Source organism: Geospiza fortis, unplaced genomic scaffold (genome assembly GCF_000277835.1).
Source record: "Geospiza fortis unplaced genomic scaffold, GeoFor_1.0 scaffold219, whole genome shotgun sequence".
Taxonomy (NCBI): Eukaryota; Metazoa; Chordata; class Aves; order Passeriformes; family Thraupidae; genus Geospiza; species Geospiza fortis.
In genome coordinates this window covers 3,368,538-3,393,960 of record NW_005054376.1, presented here as the reverse complement: position 1 = coordinate 3,393,960, position 25,423 = coordinate 3,368,538, and the positions used below count along the sequence as shown (strand labels likewise).

At 37.8% G+C, this 25,423-nt stretch overlaps 1 protein-coding gene across 1 annotated transcript; it reads right to left on the bottom strand.

Moving 5' to 3' along the window:
• Positions 1–5,576: 5,576 nt before the first annotated feature.
• TMEM170B (transmembrane protein 170B) lies at positions 5,577–25,417 on the bottom strand. The gene is made up of 3 exons (XM_014308614.2): positions 25,413–25,417; positions 17,775–17,945; positions 5,577–13,801 (listed from the first exon to the last, which is right to left on the bottom strand). The coding sequence occupies exons 2-3, from the start codon at positions 17,941–17,943 to the stop codon at positions 13,671–13,673; spliced, it is 300 nt and encodes a 99-aa protein (XP_014164089.1). The 5' UTR covers positions 17,944–17,945; positions 25,413–25,417; the 3' UTR covers positions 5,577–13,670.
• Positions 25,418–25,423: the final 6 nt, after the last annotated feature.

Sequence of the window (25,423 nt, the reverse complement as noted above, 5' to 3'; positions counted from 1 at the left end):
AAAACTCACTCCTTAGACTTATGGTAAAAGGCAGAATATTGCTATTATTGGCATTGTTGAAAGTTTACAACAGGGACTCACCATTTATTTTTTCAACTGGAAGTTTCCACGGGATATCTAAAAGATGTTTATAGCTTAGATTTAACAGATTTCACCATGTTGAAAGAATTAGTTGGATGGCTTCAGTTAGAAGAAGCACTCCAAAGACTGTCTAACCTACTTGAGAAAGAAAAAGGGGAGAAAAACACCAACAAACAATCCTCCACAGCTTTTAAATTTGGAGATTTGAAGTCCTCTTTATCTTATTAACCTACTTGAAATCTGTACCGAGAACCTGACAAAATTAAATATAAAGAGCTGACTCTTACTGATCCCAAAAGGAGTTAATTTGAAATTAAGAGGATTGTCATAGGCTGAAGTTCTTATTTTCCCCTTGATTGGCTCCTGGATAAGACATTATAAAATACATAAAAATAGTCATTAATCTTCAATATGAAAATGGGTGGCTCAGCTCTGGGCATATGCAATCACTGTGATTATGGGACTGTTTAGGCAGATAAGTGGAGGTATGGGGGGTTTAATGTTTATATGAGGAATTTCAGGCACTTTCTACTGTAAAGCTGTTGGAGTTGAAGTTCACTACAGAACTGTTTGGAGTCTTTCCCACGAGACATGAAATCCTGTGAAATAGCTCTACTTCCAGTGAGAGCTGGTACGTTTCTCTTGCAGTTCACTGAGATTTTAATGTGACTTTGACAATCTGGCTGTTTTCAGGCTCATCTTCCTCAGACATGCCAGTCAAGGCATTAGTTGACCAAGATCCTCTCTGTCTGCAAAGTAATTACTCTGACTGCCAAACCCTTGGGAAGTGCTTTGCAAAGATTTAAATGCCAGACCCTGTCTTGGCACTGAAGCACTTCTTCCTGAAGTATCTCGTATCCCAATCTGACCAACTAGAAAGCCAAGCAGGACTTCACTTTCCAAAACACACAGTGAAATGAGAGCACTTAGTGCAATGGCTGTGCACTGAGAGAGGCAAGCCTGAAGCTGGCCTATGGGAATCTGAGTCCTAGCTTGCACGAGTGAACACAGATGGCAAAACTGTCACATTCAGCTCCTGAAAAACTCCCGGTTTTACAGGCCCACTTTGTCAGCCTGCAGAGCTGCACTGCATGGAAAGAAAGGAGGTGTTCCAAAGAAAGCACCTGCTGTGGCAAGCCAGATAGAAGTATAGCCTCAAGAAGAGATTCCCTTCTGTCCCAGTTTGTTGCACACTCCCACTTTTACTGTTTCCTTACTATGTCTCACCGGGCAAAATCTTGTGCCCTGAATTCCTGAGCCAACCGACTATTGCTCTGTTCCTTTATTTGGAAAAACACCCACCACCATCAACACCAAAACCCCATTTCTGCTTTGAGTCAGGTAAAGAATAATTTAACATTGAAGAGTTAAAGATCTAGATTTTCTCATCTGCTCCTGTAGTTTTTAGTTTGAATTTTAGAAATATTCATGTCATAGAGCACAATGTTAAACATGCGACCAGGAATAAATAATAAATAATACCTTGAGTACCAGACATCATAAACAAAGATAAAGTTATGAAGAAAACTGTGAGAATGAATAGTTTCAGTCTGTCCTAAGCTTTTAAATGTTAAGATTACTTACCTTTGTAGACATAATATTCAGAAGCAGCATTAAAGCAGCATTGTTGCTTTGGTCATTATCTAGAAGTGCAGCGTGGGAGGAAAGAGGAAAGGAGGGAGAGAAATCATGGATAGGCCAAGATTACCACCTAGTGACAGAACTTCTGCTTTGCAGGGGGTTTGCTTAAATATTAGAAAAATTCCTGGTGCTGGAGAAACAAACCATCCAACCCTTATACTATAACAGTCCTCTAAAGGAAGGATTATACATTGCTTCAAGATTACCAAAAAATTCATAGCCTATGACCTGATAGAGTGAAGTACGTAGCACTTCGTTGGTTCTTTTTGTTTACTCATTTTAAAAACTATCAAGAAAATATTTTCTTGTGTTTGTGGAAGAACAACATGTTTAAGCACTTATTCTACTATTCCTCAAAGTAACAATTTAGATAAAAATAACTTAAATGTTATTTGAACCTGAACAGGTTTTTAATTTATTATTTTGTTATTAGTTAATAGAGGCATGAGTTTTCTGAACTGGTGGCATCCCAAAAAACACAGAATAAGGACTACATAAAAGAGGACGTGCTCCTTCTGCATGAGGAAAACAGCCCTGGGTGTGTACCTTTGTGCAGCACCTGACTCTGAAGCAGAGCTGGGTGAAGTATGAAAATGAATCTGTTTTTAATTCTTCCAGCACATTTTTCTTTTCTTTCATATCTCACTGTTTTCCTTCCCTTCCTGTACAGAACTGCCATAATTAAAAATGCTAAACTTGAGGCATGATCTTTGATGTGGATGTATACCTTTTTATATTCAGAATAATAAAACTCTCCTAGCCTTCCAGATGAAGCTCATGCTGCCTCCCTTCTTGTTATTGCAGCATCCTTTTCCCCCATTCTGAGAAATACACCTTTCCTTGCTCCCTTTCACACTCAACAAAGATCCTTACCATAATTCAGTGCATCCTGGTCTTGCCCACCCTGTCTCTTGCCCTGCTTCCCCACCCTAGCCAAGTTCCATGCTTTTATTTCAAGGTATTCCAAAGTATGTGCCACTGAAGCCACCTAATGGACTGTCAGGGCATTTTCACCGACATCCAGTGAGCCTGTCATGTCACTGTCTGCCAGTCACTGACTTCTCAAGAACTGTTATGCTTTATCCCTAATCACTCAAGTTACTTAGCTATGTGATAACACCCCCAATTTCGACTTGTTAAAAAGCAATTTTCTAAACCCTATCATTTTAGCACACTGAGCAATGCTATGGCCTCACACTTCCCATCCTGCCTTTAGATGACAGTTTTCTATAGTCTCACACTTAGTTACAGCTCTGTAGGGCAGGTCGGGCGCATGCATGCCAGTACAAGAGGGCTAGAGTCAGGGACTAAGGCTCTAGGCTGCCCAGGGCTAGGAGCAGGGCTGCACACCTCTGCCAGGGTGGTTAGGGAACAACAAATAACCTCTAATGAGGGAGGCCACTTGGAATTGTACTAAAAGCAGAAGCTGTACCCAGCAAGGTTTGGAAATGGAAAGGCATCCATTAGCTGTAACTGCTCCAACACTGAAGAGGGAACAAATAGTGCAGGCATTAGAAACATTCTTTTTTAAGGCACCATTATTTATTTATTTTTTTTAGATAGCACCAGGGACAGTTTAGACAGCTGTAAAGTAAAATACAACCACATTACAAAGGTGCTGCTCAGCTGATAGTCAGGCGCTGTGCAAAGGGGCAGCTAAGCCTTGTTCTGAAACAGTTGTGTTGGATAAATTCCATGTTGAATAGGAAGCTATAGGCTCAGACTACTGATTACTCTGGCTCCCCTTCCACTGATAACATTTCAAGCTGCTATTTTACAATAATATTTTCAGTCAGCTTTTAACAATTTAAAAAACCCCTGATAGTGCTAGTATCTGTCATGCCTGGAATGTCAATTATCAGTGTTGTTCTAATATCCATCAGCAGAGTTGAGCTGACACATGCCATAATTTATTTGAACAAAAGGAACATACTTGAAATAAAAATTGTGTCCTCATGCTCCCTGAAAAATTTAAACTCATATCCTATTTTACAGTTGAACAAGGCTCACCCACACTGTAATTCTGTGCCCAAGCTTACTAGGAATACTTGAAAAATAACAAATATACAAAGTATAGCCAGGAAGAGAAGCTCAAGTAAATATGGATACATATATATATATATATATTTACATGTCTATAATTACATATATGTTTGTAGAGATATTATATATGTTAAAATATGTAGAACACTTTAACACAGTTTTATTCTGGTTACACCCAACCCACCAGGCTAATTACTTTTGGTATTCTAAAGTTGACATATTATTTCTCTCATGTGTCAGGAAGAGTGAAACTGATTTAAAAACCTTTCTGTGAGGCAATGTAAGATGCAATGCTTAACAGCATTCCGTTTAGCAAACAAAACTTCTCAGAAAATAAGAAAATCTGTTCTTGGGGAGAGTATGTGTCTTATAAATGAGCACATCTTACATTTTAAGAAGGAAAAAAAAATTCAGCTGTGAATGAGCCATTGTGGGGTACTGGAAATAGCATTTGGACATTGCTCTTCCTGGGGTGAGGGCTCTGGTTTGCGCACAGAGATGACTTACCTTGGAGCAGCTCTCGTGCTCTCAGCTCCTGCTGTCCCTGGCTCCCGCTGGGGACACAGCCCAAATGTCACAGATGTTCCTGCAGAGGTCCCAGGCAGGCAGCCAGGGAGCAGGGTGGCAGTGGAACATCCCTGCTGTGTCCAGAGGCAGATCCAGAGGGTGCCCAGCTGTTCTGCAGAGGCAGGCACCCCACCCCACGCAGGGTGCAAAATCAAAGTAGCTGCTTGCTTCTGGCAGTTACTCTTAAAGCTGAGACTTTGGCATAGCATTGCTTTGTGCCTTACACAACTTCCTCCAGAGCTTATAATCAGAAGATTCAGGTATTTTTAATCCTTTTCTCTAGATTGATTTCCCTTTTTGTGCTTCATGACTCTCAGTAAAAGCTCATCTTGAAAGCAACTTTAAATTACAAATTAAAAAACCCCAAAAACAAAATTTCAAATGCACCAAAAAAGGACAAAAATCAACAAAAAAAACTCACTACCCACCACTAATTTGAGACATAGCATACTAGTTTTATACTCTCTGCAGCCCCTTAAGCACTTCATAAGTCAGCTCCTGCAATGCCATCTCTAAAAGCAGTACTTTCAGTTTCCATGGGAAGACCCACAGATTTACCAATGAATGTTCTCAGACAGATTATTTAAGAAAATATAAAGCAAATAATTTTTTTTTTCCTTTAAAATAAGCAATACAAAGCTTACACTACAGTCTGTCAAAATAGCATCTCCAAGAGATAATGACTAATCATGGTGAATTAGACTTCCTTAAAAATTAAGTGCATGGGACAAAAGCAGGAATAACTAGCAGCTACACACCTCAGCAGGACCACAAAAAAAACCCCCACAAACAAACAAACAAAAAACCCCCAACCACTACTATAAAAACATTTACATCATGTGTACTAAGCATATTTTTCCCAAACTGCTTTCCCTTGTGAGCTGGCTTAACCTGATGAACTATATCAATCTGGTTCTCATTTCTGCAACCAATTTGTTTTCTAAACTCCATACAGCCAGTTGCATAAACAAATCCTTATTATAACCACAGAAGTAGCTGCCTCAGTTTCTGCTGTAATCAGCCATTTACAGATGATTCATTTGCTCAGGCCTTTTTTTTTTTCCACATGCTAAAGATTGACTGTAAGAAACAGAGGCCATAGGTTATAAAGCTGTGTGTGCAAACAATGGAGAAATGAAGGTATTGCTCACAACACACTTCAGGCTGGTGCTCACACAGGTACCAGTGAGGGTTTTTTTTTATATCTATAAATCACACTTCAGACAATTGCAGGGACACACCACTGTGGTCTACAAGAGGGTACATAATTTATTTACTATTTTTAGCTTTATTTTATGTGTACATCTGTACATTTCAACCAGATTCACAAAATGTAAAACTTGTGTTGTCAGAGTATTTCATACAGAGGTTGACACATAGCCTCATGACTACTTAGAAGAACATGCAATAAGCTACAGAAAGTTTATGAAAATATTTTAATAGAAAATTTTAGTTAAATAAATGAGCATGAGAAATCATGTTTAACTTGCAAATTCTGTTTGTAAGCTGCTATGAGACATTTCCTACTACCAAAAAGAAAATAAATATAAATCATTACCTAAAGATTCTTTAAATCTTACAATTGGACAACTGTTCCACTGTGTCTGCATTCTAAAGAATGGAAGTAGAAATTGTGCAGAAGAATGTCTTACTTTAAATAGCTGTCCAACTGTTATTGCTGTTTTTCAAACAACCTGAAAGCATGCAACGAAAACTTCAAACTAAATAGACAGCTGAATGTACATATTTAGGTTGTTAACACAATTAAAATGCAAAAGATAACTACAAAAGTTTCTCAAAATGTTGTGGTTTGTTTGTTTTAGGGTTTTTTTAAATATGTACATAGAGAACTGTACACAAACAGGGAAATAAAAAAGTTGCTTTAAAAAATGAAATAGAGTAGTATACAGTATTTACAACTTAAATGCCATCCCTTTTTTAACTGGGGCTAAATTATTACATGAGCATGCAGTACATCCACTTGAAACAAGTACCTTTTGCACACTATAACAGAGTCCTGTACAAAGCATAAATCAACTAAATGTTAAGTCACTCTTCTCCATCACAGTTGTTGCTATCTTCAAGCTCCATAACTTTGCCTAGGTCACAACACTTTAGCTTAGGTAACTTCATAAAGTGAAGCTATGAACATCTATTTCTCATAAAAGTTTGAAGAATGCATTCTATCAACAAGACAGTTTATGGTGAGACACCAACAATGTTCTATTGTTTAAGTCACGCTTGATGAAAAGCTGTACTGAAGGAGCACAAGTCTGTCAGTGGACTAATGGATATTTTTTACCTTTGTCATTTTTAAAGATTTTCAAATTCCCGTTTTCCTCTCCTCTATTTGTTCTGCCAAATCCAAATGGCTATAATACTTGTATTTGTAAAGCTTATAAAGCTGTTAAAGTTATGAATACAGATGCTAAATACTTTTTCTAACTGTAAAATAGGTATTTATTCTTAGTGGCTTCTGTAAGCACTTATGAAGAATTGTGTGCTATTCTATATATTGTCACAGTCAAAAGTTTAGTTGTATAGATACCTGATTATCCTCTAAAACACCCAAAATATTAAGGACCTTCAGAACTTCATTATCTGTATAAAATTTAGGCACATTTCAAACAAGTAAAACTTCTAGCCAAGTAATTTTAAAAGGTTTTAGATTTTTAGCTCCCATATACCTTATATTGGTGGATAATCGAAAATGGATTTTACAGTGTTGATACTAAATTTCTCAGGTAAGCCTAGAGAGTTAAGTCTCAAATCAAAAGGAATGCCATTTTTATCAATCAAGTATTGTTTATTTCACTGAAAATGTCTCTTTAGTATTTACTTTGCCTTAGAGTTGGTGTTTTGGTCCACAGAAGAAGCACAAAAGGACGTATTATCCATTCCCTTCAACAGCTATCAAATCCTGATAGGATTCATGCAGTAGCTTCCTAAAGTCTTTAGTAACTACAAGATGAACAATCAGAAGTGACAAAATGTGTGTTCCTGAAAGAAAATATTTCTTTAGATCATTATTTTAGAGTGTAATTGTTTTTATACCTGCTACACTGGGAGAATACCCCAAGCAGTAATACATCTTCACAGGCTTTGATATGTCCTTTTGATTCCACTTAGAATTAATGCACAGCCTGAATTTCATGTGTAACTTCAGGCACAATTGTGGGAAACAGCAGAAACAGCATGCTTCAGGATATAATATGTCACAATTTTAGGATATCAAGTGTATGCACTCAGGTTGAATTCTACTTTCTATGATAACTTCATTTCCCCCAAATTTTGTGCAGCTACATACACAAATTAATGAACCCAGATTAAGATTTCACTGCTGTAACAAAGGACAGAATACTTTTCCCACTGACTTTAAAGGTTGTGATGGTGGTGACCAACGTCACCACCAAATATCTGACCAGTAGCCCAAAACAAATGTTCAGCTCTGTTAAATTCATCTCTACTCAAAGAACATTTATTACTTCAGCTGAAGATTAGAACAGTCTTTCCACCTTGGGCTGCTCCCAATCTAAAGACTAAAAAAAAGTTATAATTCAAAAGGTATCCCATCAATATGCTGGTGCAATTGTATGTTAAATTTTGGTAACTGAAAAAAGGTTCTACATTTTTGTGTATGTAATACTCCATCATAATTTATGAACAACATACAGAATTTCATTTTGTCTCAAATTACATGGAATTAGATTGGTTATTAGGATGACAACTATGACCTATTTCCATGTTTTTCCCCTTAACTGAAATACACATATGATTAAAACCCTATTTCTAGAAACGGAAAAGCAACTGAAAAGCATTCTCAGGTTCACAATTGCATTTCTATGCCTTATTAGAGTCACAGACTTTCTGGGGAGGGAGGCTAACTGATTAATTCACAATTCACTACACCAAGCAATACAATTGTGTCTATTCATCTGGAATTATACATATGTGATGCTGGATGGCTATGTACAAAAACATCCAGTTTAATATGCTCATGATATAAATACTTAGATTTAATGCAGGCAATGCATTATTAGAACATGCCTAGTGCATGAAATACATAAATCAAAACAAAAAGACCCAGTTCTTGTAGTTATTAGAGCTCAGACTCCATTACAGTTTCTGCTCAAATGGTATTATATATGTGCTCCTCACAACAGAACTCAAATACAAATTGTAAGCTAAATAAATATTAATGTACAATATGTTGAGACGGAAACACTATTTTCTTTATCAAAATCAAAACAGTGTACTTCAAAAATAGAAAGCTACTTTAGACAAGTTTAGACAAGCTTTCCATCCATGTTGAATGTTCAAAACTGGTTAAATTATTGGTTTCTTTAAAAAAAAAGTCAACAGCAAGTCATGGCTAGCCACAGCACACAGCTTAGTTTCATTAACTCAAAATTACCCAGAAATTTAAAGACAATAATTCTTGGAAGCTTTTTTTCCTGAAATATAGCTGCAGGTTTTGAATCAAAACAGAATTTTTTGATCTGCGGAATAAGTCAAGCCAATCAGAGCAGTGCCAGATGTTCCTTAGCTGCTTCCCAAGATGAGAACTCAAAGAGCAACCACCTCCAATATATGCCTACAGAGAATGTGGAAGCTCAGTTGAATGCCTGAGTCAAGGTCAGAGAGGTCATCTCCAAGGGGAATCTCCAAGTAGGCATCTGCTACTGACCTCCAAACCAAGGAAATAATACCAATTAAACAATTGAGTCACTTAAGAAAGCTTTGGGTCAACAGAACCTGGTTCTATGGCTGATTTTGGCTGCCTAGACACTTGTTGGAAGAACAATACAGCATCCCACATGTTATGAAAGTGATGGCACTTTTCTGGAGTATGTAGAGGACATATTTCGAATACAGATGGTTAGATGTGCCAGTCAAGGATGGGGCACTGCTGGACTTGCTACTCACAAGCCAAAGAAACCTGCTTTGTAAAATTCCAATCAGGGACAGCCTCAGCTGCCATGGTCACAGTACTGGGATCCTGCTGAGCATGCTGAAGGTCAGTGTTAAAACAAACATTTCAGATTTAGAAGAGCAAACTTCACTATGCCATAGCCCATGGGAAGGGATGCTATGGAAGATAAAGTGCTGGGAGTTTTTCACCAACAGTCTCCTGGAAACACTAAACCAGTTCATCCCCTTTAAGGTCAGGAAAGAGGCAGAGCTTAATTGTGAACTTCTGAATTTGTTCAAATCCAGAAGTATACCAAAGATGGAAAAGCAGAAAAATACACACTGAGAACTAAAAGGACATTGATAGGATGTACAGAGAACTTTAGGAAGTTCAACAAGGACAAGGGTAAGATCTTGCATTGGCAAAGCACAATCCAGGAGTGCAGCACAGGCTGGGATGGACCTGTCTGAGGAGCAGCTCTGTGGAAAGGGATATGGGGGTCCTAGTGAACAAGCAGCTCCATGTGAGTGAGCAGTGTGCTGTTATGGCAAAGGAAGCCAACGGGATCATTGACATGATGGACTGGATCAACAAGGGCATTGCCAGCAGAGATAAAATCACCGTTATCTCACTCAGCCACCTGACAGGCCACACCTCCAATACTGGGTTCTCTGTGTTCAGCTTTGGTCCCCAACATGCAAAAAACACACAAAACCATGGACAGGCTGGAAAGACTCCAGAGAAAGGCCACAGGGATAATCAAAGGTCTGGGAAGACTGACATATGAGGAAAGGCAAAGAACTGGGCTGATTCTGCCTTGAAGAAAGAAGGCTTAAGGGAGCCTTATCACCATATTCCAATTTTCAAAGGGTGTCTACAAATAAGAGACTCTCTTTTTACAAGCAGTCACATGGAAAAGTGAGGGGTAATGTGTACAAATTACTTTGTGATATTCCAGTTGGACACTGGAATAATGCCATTGGAACAAAATCCACAGGGAAGAGTTGGGCTCCCCAGCACGGGACACCTTGAAGACTTGGCTGGTCAGAGTGCTGGGCTACCTAGTCTAGACCATGCTATTGACAGGAAAGGTTGGACCAGACCATGGTATTTTACAATTCTATGATCACACTGATAAACTGAAAGTATGTGGAATGTTTAAATCTTTGATAGCAGCAGATTCTAAAAAAACAGTAGCTTTTCCACATTAAATAATATATTCAGTACTCCCCCTTCTTCCAAATATTAAACCGTGTTGATGCATTATTTGTTCTGCACAGTGCAGAATGTGCACTTTGATACAACGCAGAGACAGGCAGAGCTGATTGAAGATAGTGCTAAAACATCCTGTGTGGACAACACTGCATTGTCCAAGGGTGAACCAGGGTACCATCAGTGCCATTCACACACAAGATGCCTTTGTAGCTTCATTAAGAGGGGAAGGGGGAGGGGAGGCTAGCTAAAGTAATTCTATTTTCTATTGGAAAAGCTATTTCAGTTGTTAGCAAGTGTCAGGTATAAAACACACTCCACAAAGCCACCATTCATTCATTCATATATATATATATATATCTACACAGACACATACACCGACTAAAGCACCTTATGCTTAACAACACTGTTTCTAGGGATATGGAATGAAAGTTCCAAGTTTTGCAGACATAAGGCCACTTGCACTTTCTTTCACTGCTGGAGTTATTAAGCAGTACGTTCATGCTGTGATCAAAGAACACTTCACAGACAAACTTTTCATCATTATAAACTCCTCACAAGAAACAGCTGAAACCAAACTTCTGTCAAATAAAGTCTTGTCCCTGTTAGGCCACTTAAGCAGTATATTATCTGTCCGTCCCCTCTTGCCAGGCAATAATGCCATACAATGCAGAGAGAGCTAAGCACACAACAACATTTTAAAAGTGAATACAAGTACATATGCAATAAAAATTATTTGGAGAAAGGTAGCTCAAAACCTGCAAAGATGCCTCCTTGTCCAAGGGGGAGAGTTACAACAGCAACAACTTCACTGGCACAGTAATTAAAATGAAGAATGAAGTTCATCAATACAAGCACATGTATCTCATCAGTTGGCAGCAGTATGCTGTAGTTTAACTTAGTGAAAGACAGCCAGCCATTGGCCAGTGGCAGCAGAACAGCCTCCTACAAAAATTAAGAATGGAGATGTTCAAGGAAATTTGGAACCTGGGAATAAGTTTCAGTGTGAGACAAAGGCATGACACAATCTAAATTACTGAACACAGTGAGTGTTTCATGATGTGTTTGGTTTTGATCCAGACAAGTATTTCCAGGTTGTCAAATAAAATGTTTTAAACTCTGTTGAACAAGACACTAACTTACTTAAATATCACTATATTTAAGTAACCAAATTAATTACAAATAATCAAAACAGAACAAGAATGAAGATGTGACAATTTTTTTTAAATCCTCTCACTTAAACATATATGTAACAAGGCACATTAGGAAAAATATCTTCAATCGCTTTATTATTCAATTTGACTTAAATACCTGAAACCAGTTTTCTCACAATTTAAGACAATGGGGGGAAGTTTCAATTGCTTGTTACAAATGTCATAATTTCATTGTCTAAAGTGCAATGGTCATGTGCCAAAAATTATAAGCAAAAAGTAAAAGACAAAAGACAAAAAAACAAACCACAGGAAAGTTTTTGAAGACATTCAAAAACAGTGACAGTATATGTATTCAGCCACCTTTTTGAAGCAATTAAAAGTAAAAATAACACTGAAAATATTTATAAACCTATACTTTAACTTGTTCCCTGCAAAGCCCATAACCTTGTATGTTTTCCAAACAAGACTTTGATGCTTTTAAAGAAAACAAATACTATTAGCATTCCTAGTACTTTAAAGAAATGTGGAATAAGATAAAGGCAGACATGTTAGTTCATTATATTTTAAAGTACTAAGCAATGACTGGATTGCAAGTTATATTTTAAACATATTCTTCTAGGTGTGCAGTAGGTGCCAGTGTTTGTGACAGTCCTAAAAGTTTTTTTGACATCATAACAGCAAAACCTTTGAATGATTTATTCCCCATCATCATTAAGAGATAACTGCTGAAAAGCATTAAGCTGAAAAAAGATGTAAAGGATTCCTCATTCTTCACAGAACTTTATGCCCTTTAAATTTTGTATTTCATAAATAATTAGTCATTAGACTTAAAATTTCTCTTTACTCCAAACACTCACATTTATGACATTTCACATGCACAACACCACTCAGTACCTTTTAAACTAGAAAAGCACAAACCACTAAAAGTTAAGTATTTGAAAGTTCTAGGTATCTTGACCTTTCCAAAGATACAAACTGTTCAGAAACAAGGTAGTAAATACATTAGTGCTGCCCCACTTACAAATTTTTGGAGTACGGTAACTATTTTATTACACTTAATATTTTTGTTCAGTAGAAAACCAAGATATCATACTGTTAACTCTTTCCATTTTCCTCATAGGTGTATTCGCTGAGAGTTTGTTGTATTTGTGTTTTCCTTACAGAATACATGTAGGGGTAAGGGTCCAACCAGTGCTTAATTAAATATAGGGAATTTATTTGCAATGAGTACCCTTTTTCTGAGGTTTGCAGAAGGGCTGGTAGCCATGTGTATGCTTAAGACAAAGTAATTTCAAGGAAAACATCAGTTTAAGATTTGTTTGTGCATACACAACAGCTTGTGACTTAATAACCTTCATATAGTCACCTTAAACTCCTGATTTCTGACAGGCTAAAATCACGAAGAAATGTGCCAAGGAACAAAACTGCGACAAGCCATTCTTCACACAGTGCTAATTATATCAGGGTTGTTAAAGCTGTGGTTCTTCAACCCCATCAAAATTAATCTACATTTTGAAACAGACCTAACAGTTGTTTTGAATGCTGAACAAGAATATTCAGCGTTCAGAGAGATTCTTCTAACACACAAAAGTCAGTTATCTTGCTATTTCACCTGAATTCAAGGAGAATTGTGCACATTCACAGAATTCTTCTACATTCCAGAGCTTACCCAGCCACCCACTCAGAATTAAACCCCAAGTTTGGCACACGGAGCAACTTTCCGGCCCCTCTGTTTCACTCCAAGGTGTTAAGGACAGTGATGCCACCACCAAGCAGGGACCTGCCTGGCAGCTGCTCGAGGCGCTCCATCTCTGCTTGGATCACACAGGGATGCCCCCTGGCCCCTTATGGAGGCATGTTAAGGCGCAGTGCAGGAGTGCAGCAGTTCCAACACTAGAGGACAGCCTGCTCATTTGACTGAGCCTCGAGATTTGTAGTGCACTTTCCACATAGCTTCCTTCCTCTTGCACCAGAATTCGAGTTCATAATCTGATGAATCCACTGTCAGGAAGCTCCTCTTCAGATTAAAGATGTTTTTCTCCCCCCTTTCCAGATAAGTTTCAAAGTGTTGCAAGAATTCTTGAAAATGAGATAATTAATGTCAGTACTGTCTGTCCAACGCCAAAGACAAGAGCTTCTAGGGGAGCCATATTCTTTCCTGCTACTCTGTAAATTCCAGCTACTGCAGCACCTAAGGATCACAAGGAAAACAATGATCAAATCGCAGAAAAAGCCAAGGTTGAAATATGTGACAAATTATCTATTCTATGTGTCAGCTATTTATAGAACATTACCAAACACTGCATTACTTCACAGCATTGCACAATTACCAGCCTTGCTTGTATTTTTATAGTTATATATATCCTTCAGGAATGATTTTCCCAATTGAATCAGATCAACCTTTCCATCATCAGTTTAAGAAAATCGAATCTTGTTGTTTCCCTGTATGCATCTTCAATTTTTTTTTTACATTTTTTTTGCCTTGTGCCAGTTGAAAAGGTAGCAAGACAGTCCTCTAAAAATTGACCAGGTCTGAAGAGTGGTTTAATACTGCTTGTATTGGCAGGGAGAAGACAAGAATAATAAAGGTGCAAGTGTCAACAAAACAATTGTAAACACACATTTATGAGCTTCATTCAATATTTCACTGAATAAAGTGGTCATACTAAATGAGTTTCTTTCGACTTAAACTACTGAATTGTTAACAATTGTTTAGCAAATCCAGAAAAACATGAAAAAGGCCAAAGTATTTCAGTATTTACCATAAATGTGTATAAGAGGAAATTTCTAACCAATATAATTAGATTTTGAGCTATAGCACATTAAAAAATTCCAAATTTAACAGATCATTTTTCTTGTACATTTGTGTGCAAATTCACATTTGAAATATAATATCAAGAGGCCAGGATGAACCTAAATCAAACCCAAAACTTAATTGTAGACCTTCAGTATGGATTGTCTCAGATGTTATCTAGTCATAATTAAATGCCTTCAGAGATCACAGAGGCTCTTTCAGGCTCAAAGAGAACTGAAAAGTCATCACCATTTTTTTAAGTAATAAGCAAGAGTTAGAAAAAAAGGGGGTCTTTTTTGTCTTGCACAGACACTAACAGGAATAGTCTGCTAGAGTGATCAAAAATCCATCAGTGACACAGACATATATTGAGCCACAACAGATTTTCTGAAAGTACAATCAGCATCTGAATCATCTGACATCTTCAAAAAGTAACACCTCAGTTTCACAAAAGCTTTAGGAAGAGTTGAACTCACTCATGATTGTGGCCATAACAGTACTTACAAAAACTATTATTCATACTGTTAGGCAATTTTTTGGTTAATTTATTTTTATTGTTTTGTTGGTTTTTTTTAAAACCATATTCTGTAAAGTACATTTTGTCTGAAATATCTCACCAGAAGGCTAGCCTTATGGTATTTCACTCAGCTACCTTTCATAAGCTTTTCCATTTGTTCCTTGGCTAGCTGCTGTCAAAACCTGAAAGAGATCCTTTTGACTGAGCCCTCTACTGACATTAAAATTATTTTTCAGATTGAACTCTCAAAGCAAATTCAAATTGGCCACAGAAGTATACCAGAATTGCTACTACTAGATCAATAACAGAAATTTTGAGCTTTAAGAAAACACTGAGATACTCTGGGAAGTATCCAGAATAAAACAATAAAAACTTGGTAGTTTGCTAATGATGTATTATTACACAAATAACAGTGTGCAGTACAACCTGTAATGCATAACCCAGCAGAGATGGTATGGAGCCAAAAGTATGTACAATAGGCTGCCAATGAGGGAAATGAAAATTTGTCACCAAAAAGGAGTGTGCTGGGGAAGAGGAGGAAGGACTGGGCCTTCTGGATCAAATACAGCTAAAATCCTTGCCTTAAGCTGCCTGGTATTTATATATTCTTGTTTGGCTTGGTGGGGTTTTTTTTTTTTGGTTGTTGCTTTGTGGATTTGTTTGTTTTTATTATGGTTTTAGGTTTTTGTGGTTGTTGTTGGGTTTTTTTTTCTTTTTTACTGTATTCCCTTCTGATTAGTAATTTTTAAATACCCTTTTTAATTACCCTTAATTTCCATGACTTTTCAAAGCTAAGAAACAGATGAGTCTCCTGCTTTTCTATATGCTGCTAAAAAGGTTCCAGAACATCAGAAAGTTTGACAGATCTCCCTGAGCAAAATTAAACTTACATTGTGCAATAGTCTATACTGCCTTCATTCTCCTACACAAACAATGCAGAAGACTGGAAATGCAAAGTGGAAATTGAAGTCAGTTGGCTATTTCAATTTCTTAAGCAGTGGACCAGGCATATTCAAATAGCCGATATTTCAACTTGTATCTCTCAGTTTGCAGCATAATAGCCATTAAAAATCCTCTTTAATATTTGATCACCATAATTTGCCTTCAAAAGCTCCCCACAGAATTTCTATCAGTATAAAACAACTGAGTTCTGGCCAGAAACAAAAAATACTTCAAGGTAAAAGTACTTGCCTAAGCAAGCTGCAATGCTCTGTGCAAAACCTTTGGGAACAGCATAACAAGTCTACAGTCTAAGCTTGGAGAAGTTCTCAGATGAATATGCACACAAACAGGACTTCTTATGTGCTAAATGTTTTGACCTGCAAAACTGGATGCCAAAAACACAACTGTGTTGCTCCGCTTTTTATGCAAAGATAAAAGACACAAAGTACTTTCATTTGAGAGACACTGATCCTGAAACCTCTCCACCACAGAAAGTTGTGAAAGTCTCTGCTTGGATCTTTCAACACCACATTTCCTATCTCAGTTCTTCAGAAATGCTCCAGCATGGCTGACCTTGTAACAGGCCACTGCCATTTTAATCCTAAGACAAAAATCAGCATAACATATAACATAAGGCACTCAACTAGTTCCAACTTATCTTAGCAAAAAAAACATAAAATAAGAATCCAACCTCCCCCAAAAAACCCAATAAAAAATAGCTATACTGAACCATATTGTGTTAACTGGTGGAGATTCTAAGCTGAGAAATCTGTAGCAATTAAAACAATATTTTGAGGAAAGGCTTAGTGAAACTTCTCATGATATTTGCATTTTTATTTAGCCTTGAAAAACAATAGTCAGGAAGGTCTTTCAGCAGCAGTAAGAAATAATCTGACACAAATCCTCTATGAATGAGTAGTGATACCACTGTTCTGATAAACTGGGCAGAACACAGGAAAACCAAAGTGAAAGGTGGGAAGTTTTGCTTTCAGACTATATGGTAGTTGCTAGTGTTAAGGTGCCTAGCTTGAAAAGTCTCTGAGGGTAAGGAAATCTTTTCTGCAACACTGAAGATTTTTGGGGCAGAAACTATTGCTCAGTTAAAATAGGCAGCACTCAACACATGGTTTTGAAGGCACTGTTTCAGACAAGCACGTGCTTCTTTCCTGAAAAAATAGCATTCACTATTTTCCCTCACAAGAGAAAACTCAGCATGCTCCTACTTGCTTGGGAAAGCTACTTAGTCTATTTATAAGTTTGATAAACAGAGCTGGATATGACAAAAAAAAGAATGATTAAAGTGTCCTACAGGTTTTATGGCCCATGTTTCAGTGCTGACATAGATAACAGAATTTCTTGGGAAAGACGGAAAAGCAGCATCTGATACCAATAACTCTAGATGAAGACAGATGAGCAGCATTTCCTCAAAACATTGTTGGCAACAAACTTGTGTCATATTTGGTCAGGTGTAAGCCTTCCCCATTTCACTATATAACACACTCCTACTTTCTGCAATGTTTTAAACATGAGTGAGGTTTTTATCTACAGCTCTGCAAACCTTTGGGCTTTAACAGAAAAAACTGTTGCATCTATCTGAGGATACAATGTCAAGAAATAATGAAAAAATGTACTTTGAGTGGTAGCCATTCATGTAATTCCATAAGAAACTCTGTAACACATGCCCTTACCAAACAGTATTTCACCTAGAACATCAGCAAAGCTTAATTTTTCTTTTTTGGGAGGTGAGGGGAAGCCACTCTATAACTATTGCAAAATCCTTAATAAACAATTAACAATTAACTAAGAAAAGCAGTTTGTGTTTTTTTTTTTTTTTTAGTTAGATGTAAAATAAGAAAGGAAAAAACCCCAAAACAACAAAAAAACCCAAACAAAAACAAAAGGCAGACTTACTGGTTATCATTGCTCCAGTTACAGAACCCAGAAATCCAATGCTGACCACAATGACAGATATCAGCCTCCCCTGCCTATGCCTCTGCAGCATCACAAACATTAATACTCCCACAGCACCATGGACAAAGAGAGAGGAGAAGAGAGCCCAGAGGAAAACCCAGTACCACATCTCTGAAAGAAAGCAGTCAAATAAAGGGTTAATGTTTTTAAGACAAAAACTTTATAAGTAAGAAACTTTAAAACATTGCAAACAATCAAGAGTAGGAGAAAATCAATACTGATTTCCATCTTAAAAGTGATACATGTGACACCATCAGCACATGCTCAAGACTCTCCTCATTTCAGCAGTCTGTCATAATCTGTCAGGATTAGTTGAATTATATTAAAAACTATAAAAAGGATTCTGGCAAAAATCTTAATTCAGATATATTTTTACAAGTAGCCGTAATTCCTTTAATGGCTTCTTTAAATAGTGTTGACTGCAATTTCATAGTGGGCATTGCAACTGCTTCTGTCGAATAAAATATTCTCTGACACAAAGACTGAAGGAGGAAAAAGTCAAGAACTGGTTTGGGGTTTGTTTGGGTTGTGAGTTTTTATTTTGGGGCAGGTGTGGATCTTTTGTTGTTTCCCAACCCCCCACCCTCACAAATAAGAGACAGCATCAGGTAACATCAGATGGGAAAAACTGAGATTAAAGACTTAACTTATCTACACCCAGGAGCTGTAATAGAGTGCTCCATCAAAGTAGCTTCAAAGGTGCAAATAAAAACTTTATCATTTTAACAAGAAATTTTAACACATCTAACTCCTTGCTTCTAATTGCCCAGTACAGAACTTCAGAGAGAGGTAGTGACTATTATTTGAATTACTAAAAAGGGTGTCAAATCATGAGAATGTTTGGAGCACAAACATTTCTTTGAAGAATGGCAGATGTGATGAGCACCTTCAAAGAAAAGAGCTGGAACCCTGGAACCATCAATAGAGCTACACAGTAACTCAAGAACCTTCTCACTCGGTGTCTCACTTTCTAAAAACATTCTACAAATCAAAAGGGTGAGTAAATAAAAGAAAAAAAAAATCCCTTTTGTTTTAAGTGAGCTACAGTGGGTATGTATCATTATAGAACTTAGTAAATTAGGGTACATATTCCATAATCACATTACACTGTCATTAATTCAGTTTTTGCTGCAGTTCCCCTCAAAAATAGAACAAAACAACAACAACAAAAAAACCCTCAAAAAACCCAGCTTCTTTACAAAAGCAAGACACTTATTGCTTATGAGGCAAGTCTGTATTAATGTAGCTTGACTCATATCAACTATTTGAGTAAAAAAATACAACCCAATTAGCTAACTTTAAAAATACTGAGCAGCACAAAACATACTGTGAAAAGATGCTGAGAAAAAAAATGTTGCTACACAATAACCACAGCCCTGGGAGTCCATTGTCAGTAGGATATGTGTATAGATAGCACAGATAGAGAGTTTAAGCTTTATTTAGCAGTACTTTGGGAGTTGCTCAACCCTTCCCCTTTCCCACAATGAAACACTATGTCTGCCCAAGGACGTACAGCTCCTCTAAATCATGATAGCCAAAAGACTCCTTTAAAAGAGCAGCAAGGAAAGTGGGTGGCAAATCCACATCCAATGAATTCTTCAACTGTAGTTCAATGTGCAGCTTTTCCTTCTGAGTGCCTGGGTACATGTGTCCACATCCTCAGGGTGGCTCAGAGCAGCTCTCATCAGATCCTCCATCCCTTCACCCCTGGCCCCAAGATGGGTGTCAAAAATCTTGGCAAAAGGATAACGACCATGGGACTGTTCCACTAAATTAATGTCTCATCATTCTCAGAAGCTGCTGTGACAGAACAGTAGCAGGAGTGCCAAGCAGTCACTCCACAAACCTCCTTACTAAAATTAAGAAAAACTGGCTGACCTAATCGGTAGGAAGGGAACCTCTCCTGCTGTCCTAACAGGCCTGGTCCATTACTAGCACAGCCTGCGTATTTCCATTGTTTTATTCAAGTGGCAGCACATAAACAAAAGGATTAACCAAAGATCTACCAATATAGAACATGGCAGCCCTGCCAGACCTACAGCTGGACAACAGGAGGATTTATTAACCAATCTGGACCAGGAAAGTCTGTAGGAATCTGACACTGTCATACCCCGTAATTTCTACAGGATTTGTTAGGCACTGCATCACCTTTTAGGAAATTTTGTAGGCATTGTCAACCTTTATCAGGTAGAAAAGACAAATGACTTCCAGTCTTAGGAAAACTCACTAGGATGACTGTATTTTTAGAAGAAAATGAAAGCTTATGGGAAGGCTAACTACTTCCCTGTAACTAAGAAACCAAAAATATTTACAAACTCTTACACAACAAAATAGCTCCACAGTGAGCAACTATCTTCAGTCTTATTTACGTTCCAAATAAGGCTCAAGGAAAATTAACATCACCCCTCACTTTATATTTAGGGCAGGAGGCTTGAGAATAGAACCAGCACCAAAATGTCCTGTTGGCTAAAGAAATATAAACTTCAGTTCTTTGCTACACACTTTCTCCTCCTACTCCTTAAAAGCAGCAGGAGCTTTGTTAAACTATGATCTCCCTTCATTAAAACATCATGTATGTCTTTAAACTTCATGTAGGAGCTGAAAGAGGACAAATCACTTCCAAGCACCATCCCTAGGAAAGGCCAGAAGCTATCCTTTCTTATCCTCCTTTATTTACTCTTTCTATGCCTGCTAGTTCAACACAGTCATTTATTTACTTCTGCTTGTAGGGTGAGTGATGAAGCCAACCAAGTTGTTTGACAGGGATGAACAAGGTAAGGACAGAGAGAGAACTCTTCAAGCAAATCAGGAGACCTTAAGCTCCATTCATCTAGAGGACAACACAGACACTCTTACCCTGATATGGTGAGGGCAGAGAATTATTCATGTTCTGTAAAATTCAGTATCATCTAACCCCTGAACCATCAAGAGAGATGACTCTCAAAAATGTATGTTAGAGGAACACTGAAAGACACAAAGGAGGGGTTGGGAATAACACTGAGAGGTGCCATTAAAGAACGGAGAAAGAGAATGTGGACCTCTGAACACAAATGGCCAAGACTTCACTTGCTCAAAAATGACTGAGTAGTTTGATTGCTGAATTGACTTGCAACATCTCTAAGGAAGAGGAAGTGAGACTGAAGTGTCTCAGCTATTTATGTCCTATACACTGACTGATCCTTTAAGCAGCATAAATTTATGTATTGCTACCCTGACAAAAAAAGCACAGTCCGATTTCAGTCTTCGTGCAGCTATTCTAATTAGCTGGCTCTTTTGACAACATGAGCTGCTGTTATGGAGGTAATGATTTACCCCCTTATCTGTCAGAGAGATTCAAATACTCACCTAGCCGCAGTTCATTTAGTCATGCCCTTGAAGAGATATGAATAGTATAAAATTTTTTAAAAATCCACTAACAAAATGTTTGCAATTCCCTTTGCTTGACCCTAAGAAAATTTCAGAGTTTACTTTTAGAGTATCCAAACTACTTGGAGTCACCAAAACACAACATACATCTATCAAAACTCCCCAGTTCCTAGAGAAATACAGGAACTAAGGAAGGCCCAGTAGTTTACAAGCATAGTGACATTCAGTATATTGCAAAGATGTCACAGCTCTTCTAATAGGAACAACTGAGACACATTTTCCATGTTTAAAATTCTTAATGCTTAAACTGAAAAGAAGATTTAAGACAGTGTTTATGCTCCTTTCCTCTGGTTCGCCACAGTTGGGGATTTTTTTTCCTACCAGAAAAGCTGCAAAACTCAAATACCTTGCAATTAATGCCCAATCACACCAGTTTCAGAGCACTTTGTTAATTTTGGTATTTATACATATCAGATAGATATCATGCATACATTATGCTTATGCACTACAGATACACATTCTATATGAATATTAATGTAGGCATACACAACATTAGAGATTAGGAAAAGACATATTAAAGCATGTAATTGTTTAGAATAACACTCATATCACTTCCATCTTAGCAAGACTTGAAGTTGCACTCCATCACCACTTTCATCTTACACAAGCAGATAAATGATTTTCAAATATTATCTATATAATGTATCAATATGCTGCCCTACTGCCACTCAGCTTCAGTAAACATGGAATATCTCCTTGGTCCTTCATCTTCAGCACTTTTCCTCTACTTCTAATCTTGTTTTGCCAGATGAATAATGATTGCCTACAACATGTCATAAATCAAAAGTGATTACTCCAAAACAAAGTGTCTTTCTATTCTAAGCCCAGTACCCAGCCCACTACTATTAGTTACAGAGGTAGTCAAGCAATAAGCACCTGTACTAAGAATACAAAAATACAGATTTAAGTCAACAAGGTAGCACTCATCAAATTTAGAATTAGAAAAACCAGTAATGTTAGATTCCTGTAGCTTATAAACTCACAGCACTCAGATGAAGTGACAGCTATAATAACTGCAAATGTAACTCAGCTCTTTACATGCTATATTTTTTTCTTCAGCACCAGGTCCTGTCCTTAATTATTGTATTAACTGGTACTTTCAAAGTTAACATCTCCAAACAAAACTTTGACTCTATAGTTGATAATATTTTTGCTGCATTAATTGGGGGGAAAAGCACTTTGCTGAGGACCATTTAAATCTCACATTACACACTAGTCCTCTCAAGTAACAGCATAGGGGGCAAAGAAAATCCAGACAATCTGGGACAAATTAGCACAGGATGGAGCTTAGGAGCTTCTATTAGTAGAAATATTGCCAAGACCTTCATTGTGGAAGCAGCCTTTAAACAATTTTTATTTTACTGGATACTAATAATGGGATTTTTTCCCTCCTTTTTCAGTTCAAATTCAGCTGCTATCTGATTTGTTCTAGTAAACACGCTGATCTAGCACTAACTTTAAAACACAACCAGCTCATATAAAGGAAGTGTTCTGGGGATATACTGGAGGATGAAACAAAGAGTGAGGTAAAAGCCGCCCCACCTCTCCCATGACTCCTAAAGCCTTACTTGCACCTCCCAGGAGAGGTCAGGAAGAGAGGAAGCACCCCATGGTGATGGGCCCATGTTCACCTAAAAGGAACAACACCAGCAGCTTTAGCTGTTACAGGGTGTGATGTGTATGTGGCAGCAATGAACTTGTCTGTGGTCTCCTGGGTATTTGAGGCCACAAACAAAAGGCAGGATTTCCTTTTTTTTATGTTGAACCTGATTCACATATATGATATAAAAGTAATCTTTCAGTTTCTCATTGACAGGAAAAAGAACCCATGAAAACTAAACTATTAGGGTATGAAACATTCCTGGCTAAGGCTGGAGTTCATATCAGGACCCTGTTGAAAAATTCAGAAAATTAACATATTTTTAAGAAGGAAGCTGATAACATTTTGCAACATGTTTGTGAAAACATAATCAATATGGTTTATCTAAAGGAGATAAATCTTCACTTGTGCAACTTGAAAGTCCAGTCCAGACTGCAACGTTAAGTCCAAAAGTAGACACAAGGCAGTCTTAAATATTTATGGAACATGGCATATTAATGATTTTCTTTTCCCAATATTCTGGGGAAGTTTCTCCTTATACCTAACAGAGGTGCAAAAGGGAATGGATTAAGAAGTCAAAGAAGATAAACTCATTCACAAACCTATTTTCTTGGTAGGGAAAAGAACAAAATTTTTGGTCTTGAACAAAGTTTAATTTGATAAGGAGTAAGGAAGTGCTCGTAACTAGTTCAGCTTTTTGATAATATCAATGATTATATCAATATATATTCTAACCTGAAGTCCAGAGCAAGTTTTGGACTGTTGACAGCCCATGAGAACATTCAGGTCAACAGGTTACGGCTGTAAGAGCAGCCATCATTTAAGCACAAAATAAGAAACTGCAACTACAACTGGCAGTGACACATTCTCCAACAACACTACAATGGATAAAAAATTATTTTTCATATTTTTAAGTTAAAAAGAAAATACATTGCACATTAAAAATACCTTATGCAAGCCCTTATCTTATTGAAAAGCACTGAGAAATGAGCTGATTTTAACTCTCAGCACTGAATTTCATAGAAACGCCTATGCTGCACAATGATCTAATAAGAAAAACTTTATAGAGGATGTCTGGCACAAAGCAAAGTGAAATCCATTGTGAACTTTTTCCTTTAAGAGTACAAGGTTTTAAAGTAGGTATGGTAAAGTAACTACTCAGGAAGTGAGCTGTATTTAGTGTGTCACACTAATACCTGGAAACTCTGATTATCAGACACACACTACAAAGTTCATAGACCAGATAAATATGAAAAGGTTAATCTTTTTTATTACACAAAGATGCATCCTGAAAGTCAAAAGAGCAATAAAGATAATCACTTTCTGTTTGCTACAGCTTCAACTTCAGCTACATTTCTATTTTCATCCCACTTCTATTTCCATCACACTTCTTCCACCTCTAAAAGATTAAAAAAGAAAACAGAATATATCTATTAACCATTACTATAGAGTGCAAAAATAATACTCTTTCATAAATATTAGAATATTTCCATAACTGTTTAAAACCTACCCCTACTCAACATTTTCCAATAATCTGTCACCACCTAATACACCCCTACAACTGAGCAGAAAGAATTTACTCAGTTACATCTCTGCTATTGACACCAACCCTGTTTGTTCAGAGCTGGAAGCTTATGCTTTTCTTCACACAAGGACAGAATAAGAGAAGATACCCCTCCCCACTGTATGCCTTGGGTCTCACAGTAGTCCACATCCATTTTTCAGCCTGAGACTGAGCAGAAAAGAGCCAGTTCTTGCCAAAAGCCAGGCAAAGCTCCCCTCTCCTAACAGAGGGTGAAGGACCTGACTCTACTTTGGTTCACAGAGTTTTTTTCTAACAGCTCCGTCTTTAAGAATCCCAGATGCTTAAGATTACAACTACTTGTCAGAAAACAGCTGTTACCTCATTCACTCCCACAGGTCTCATTATCCAGAGGTATACTCAGAGGTAGTGGGGGAAGTCTCTGATTCTCCACATTCAACTCTGTGGTTTTCTAGTTGGCTTTTTATAGCTCTCTGTCAAATGCCAATGAGCATATATCCACAAGGGAAACAAAATAAAATAAAAAAACCAACCACCTCCACAAACATACTCCAGCCTTCTATACGCATTTATACACTCACACACTTTCTACAACCCTTCACTCACGCACAGGTACTCATCACTTCACTCGCATACACACACCCTATGCCATTAGCCTTCTTTTATTATACATGGACATAAAGAAACGAAAGAGCACATTTCACGCGCTCATGTCCTTAGCACGGGCAGGCATCGCAGACACCGGGCACACACCCCAGCCCAACCAGCACCTCACACAGACCCTGCCCGATTCCCGGGACCCCACAGCAGGCACACACACACACACAGACACACACACGATGTACCTGCTTACAGAACACACATGCAGGCACCCGGAGAGACCCGGGAACATCAACACCAGCCCTCCCTCCGCGCAGCACACAGGGAGACCACCGCCACCCCACGCCCTCCATTGTGCTGCGGCCCCGGAGCGCACCCCGCAGCCGCCCGGCCCGCCGTGCCCCTTTACCCGTGAGGCTG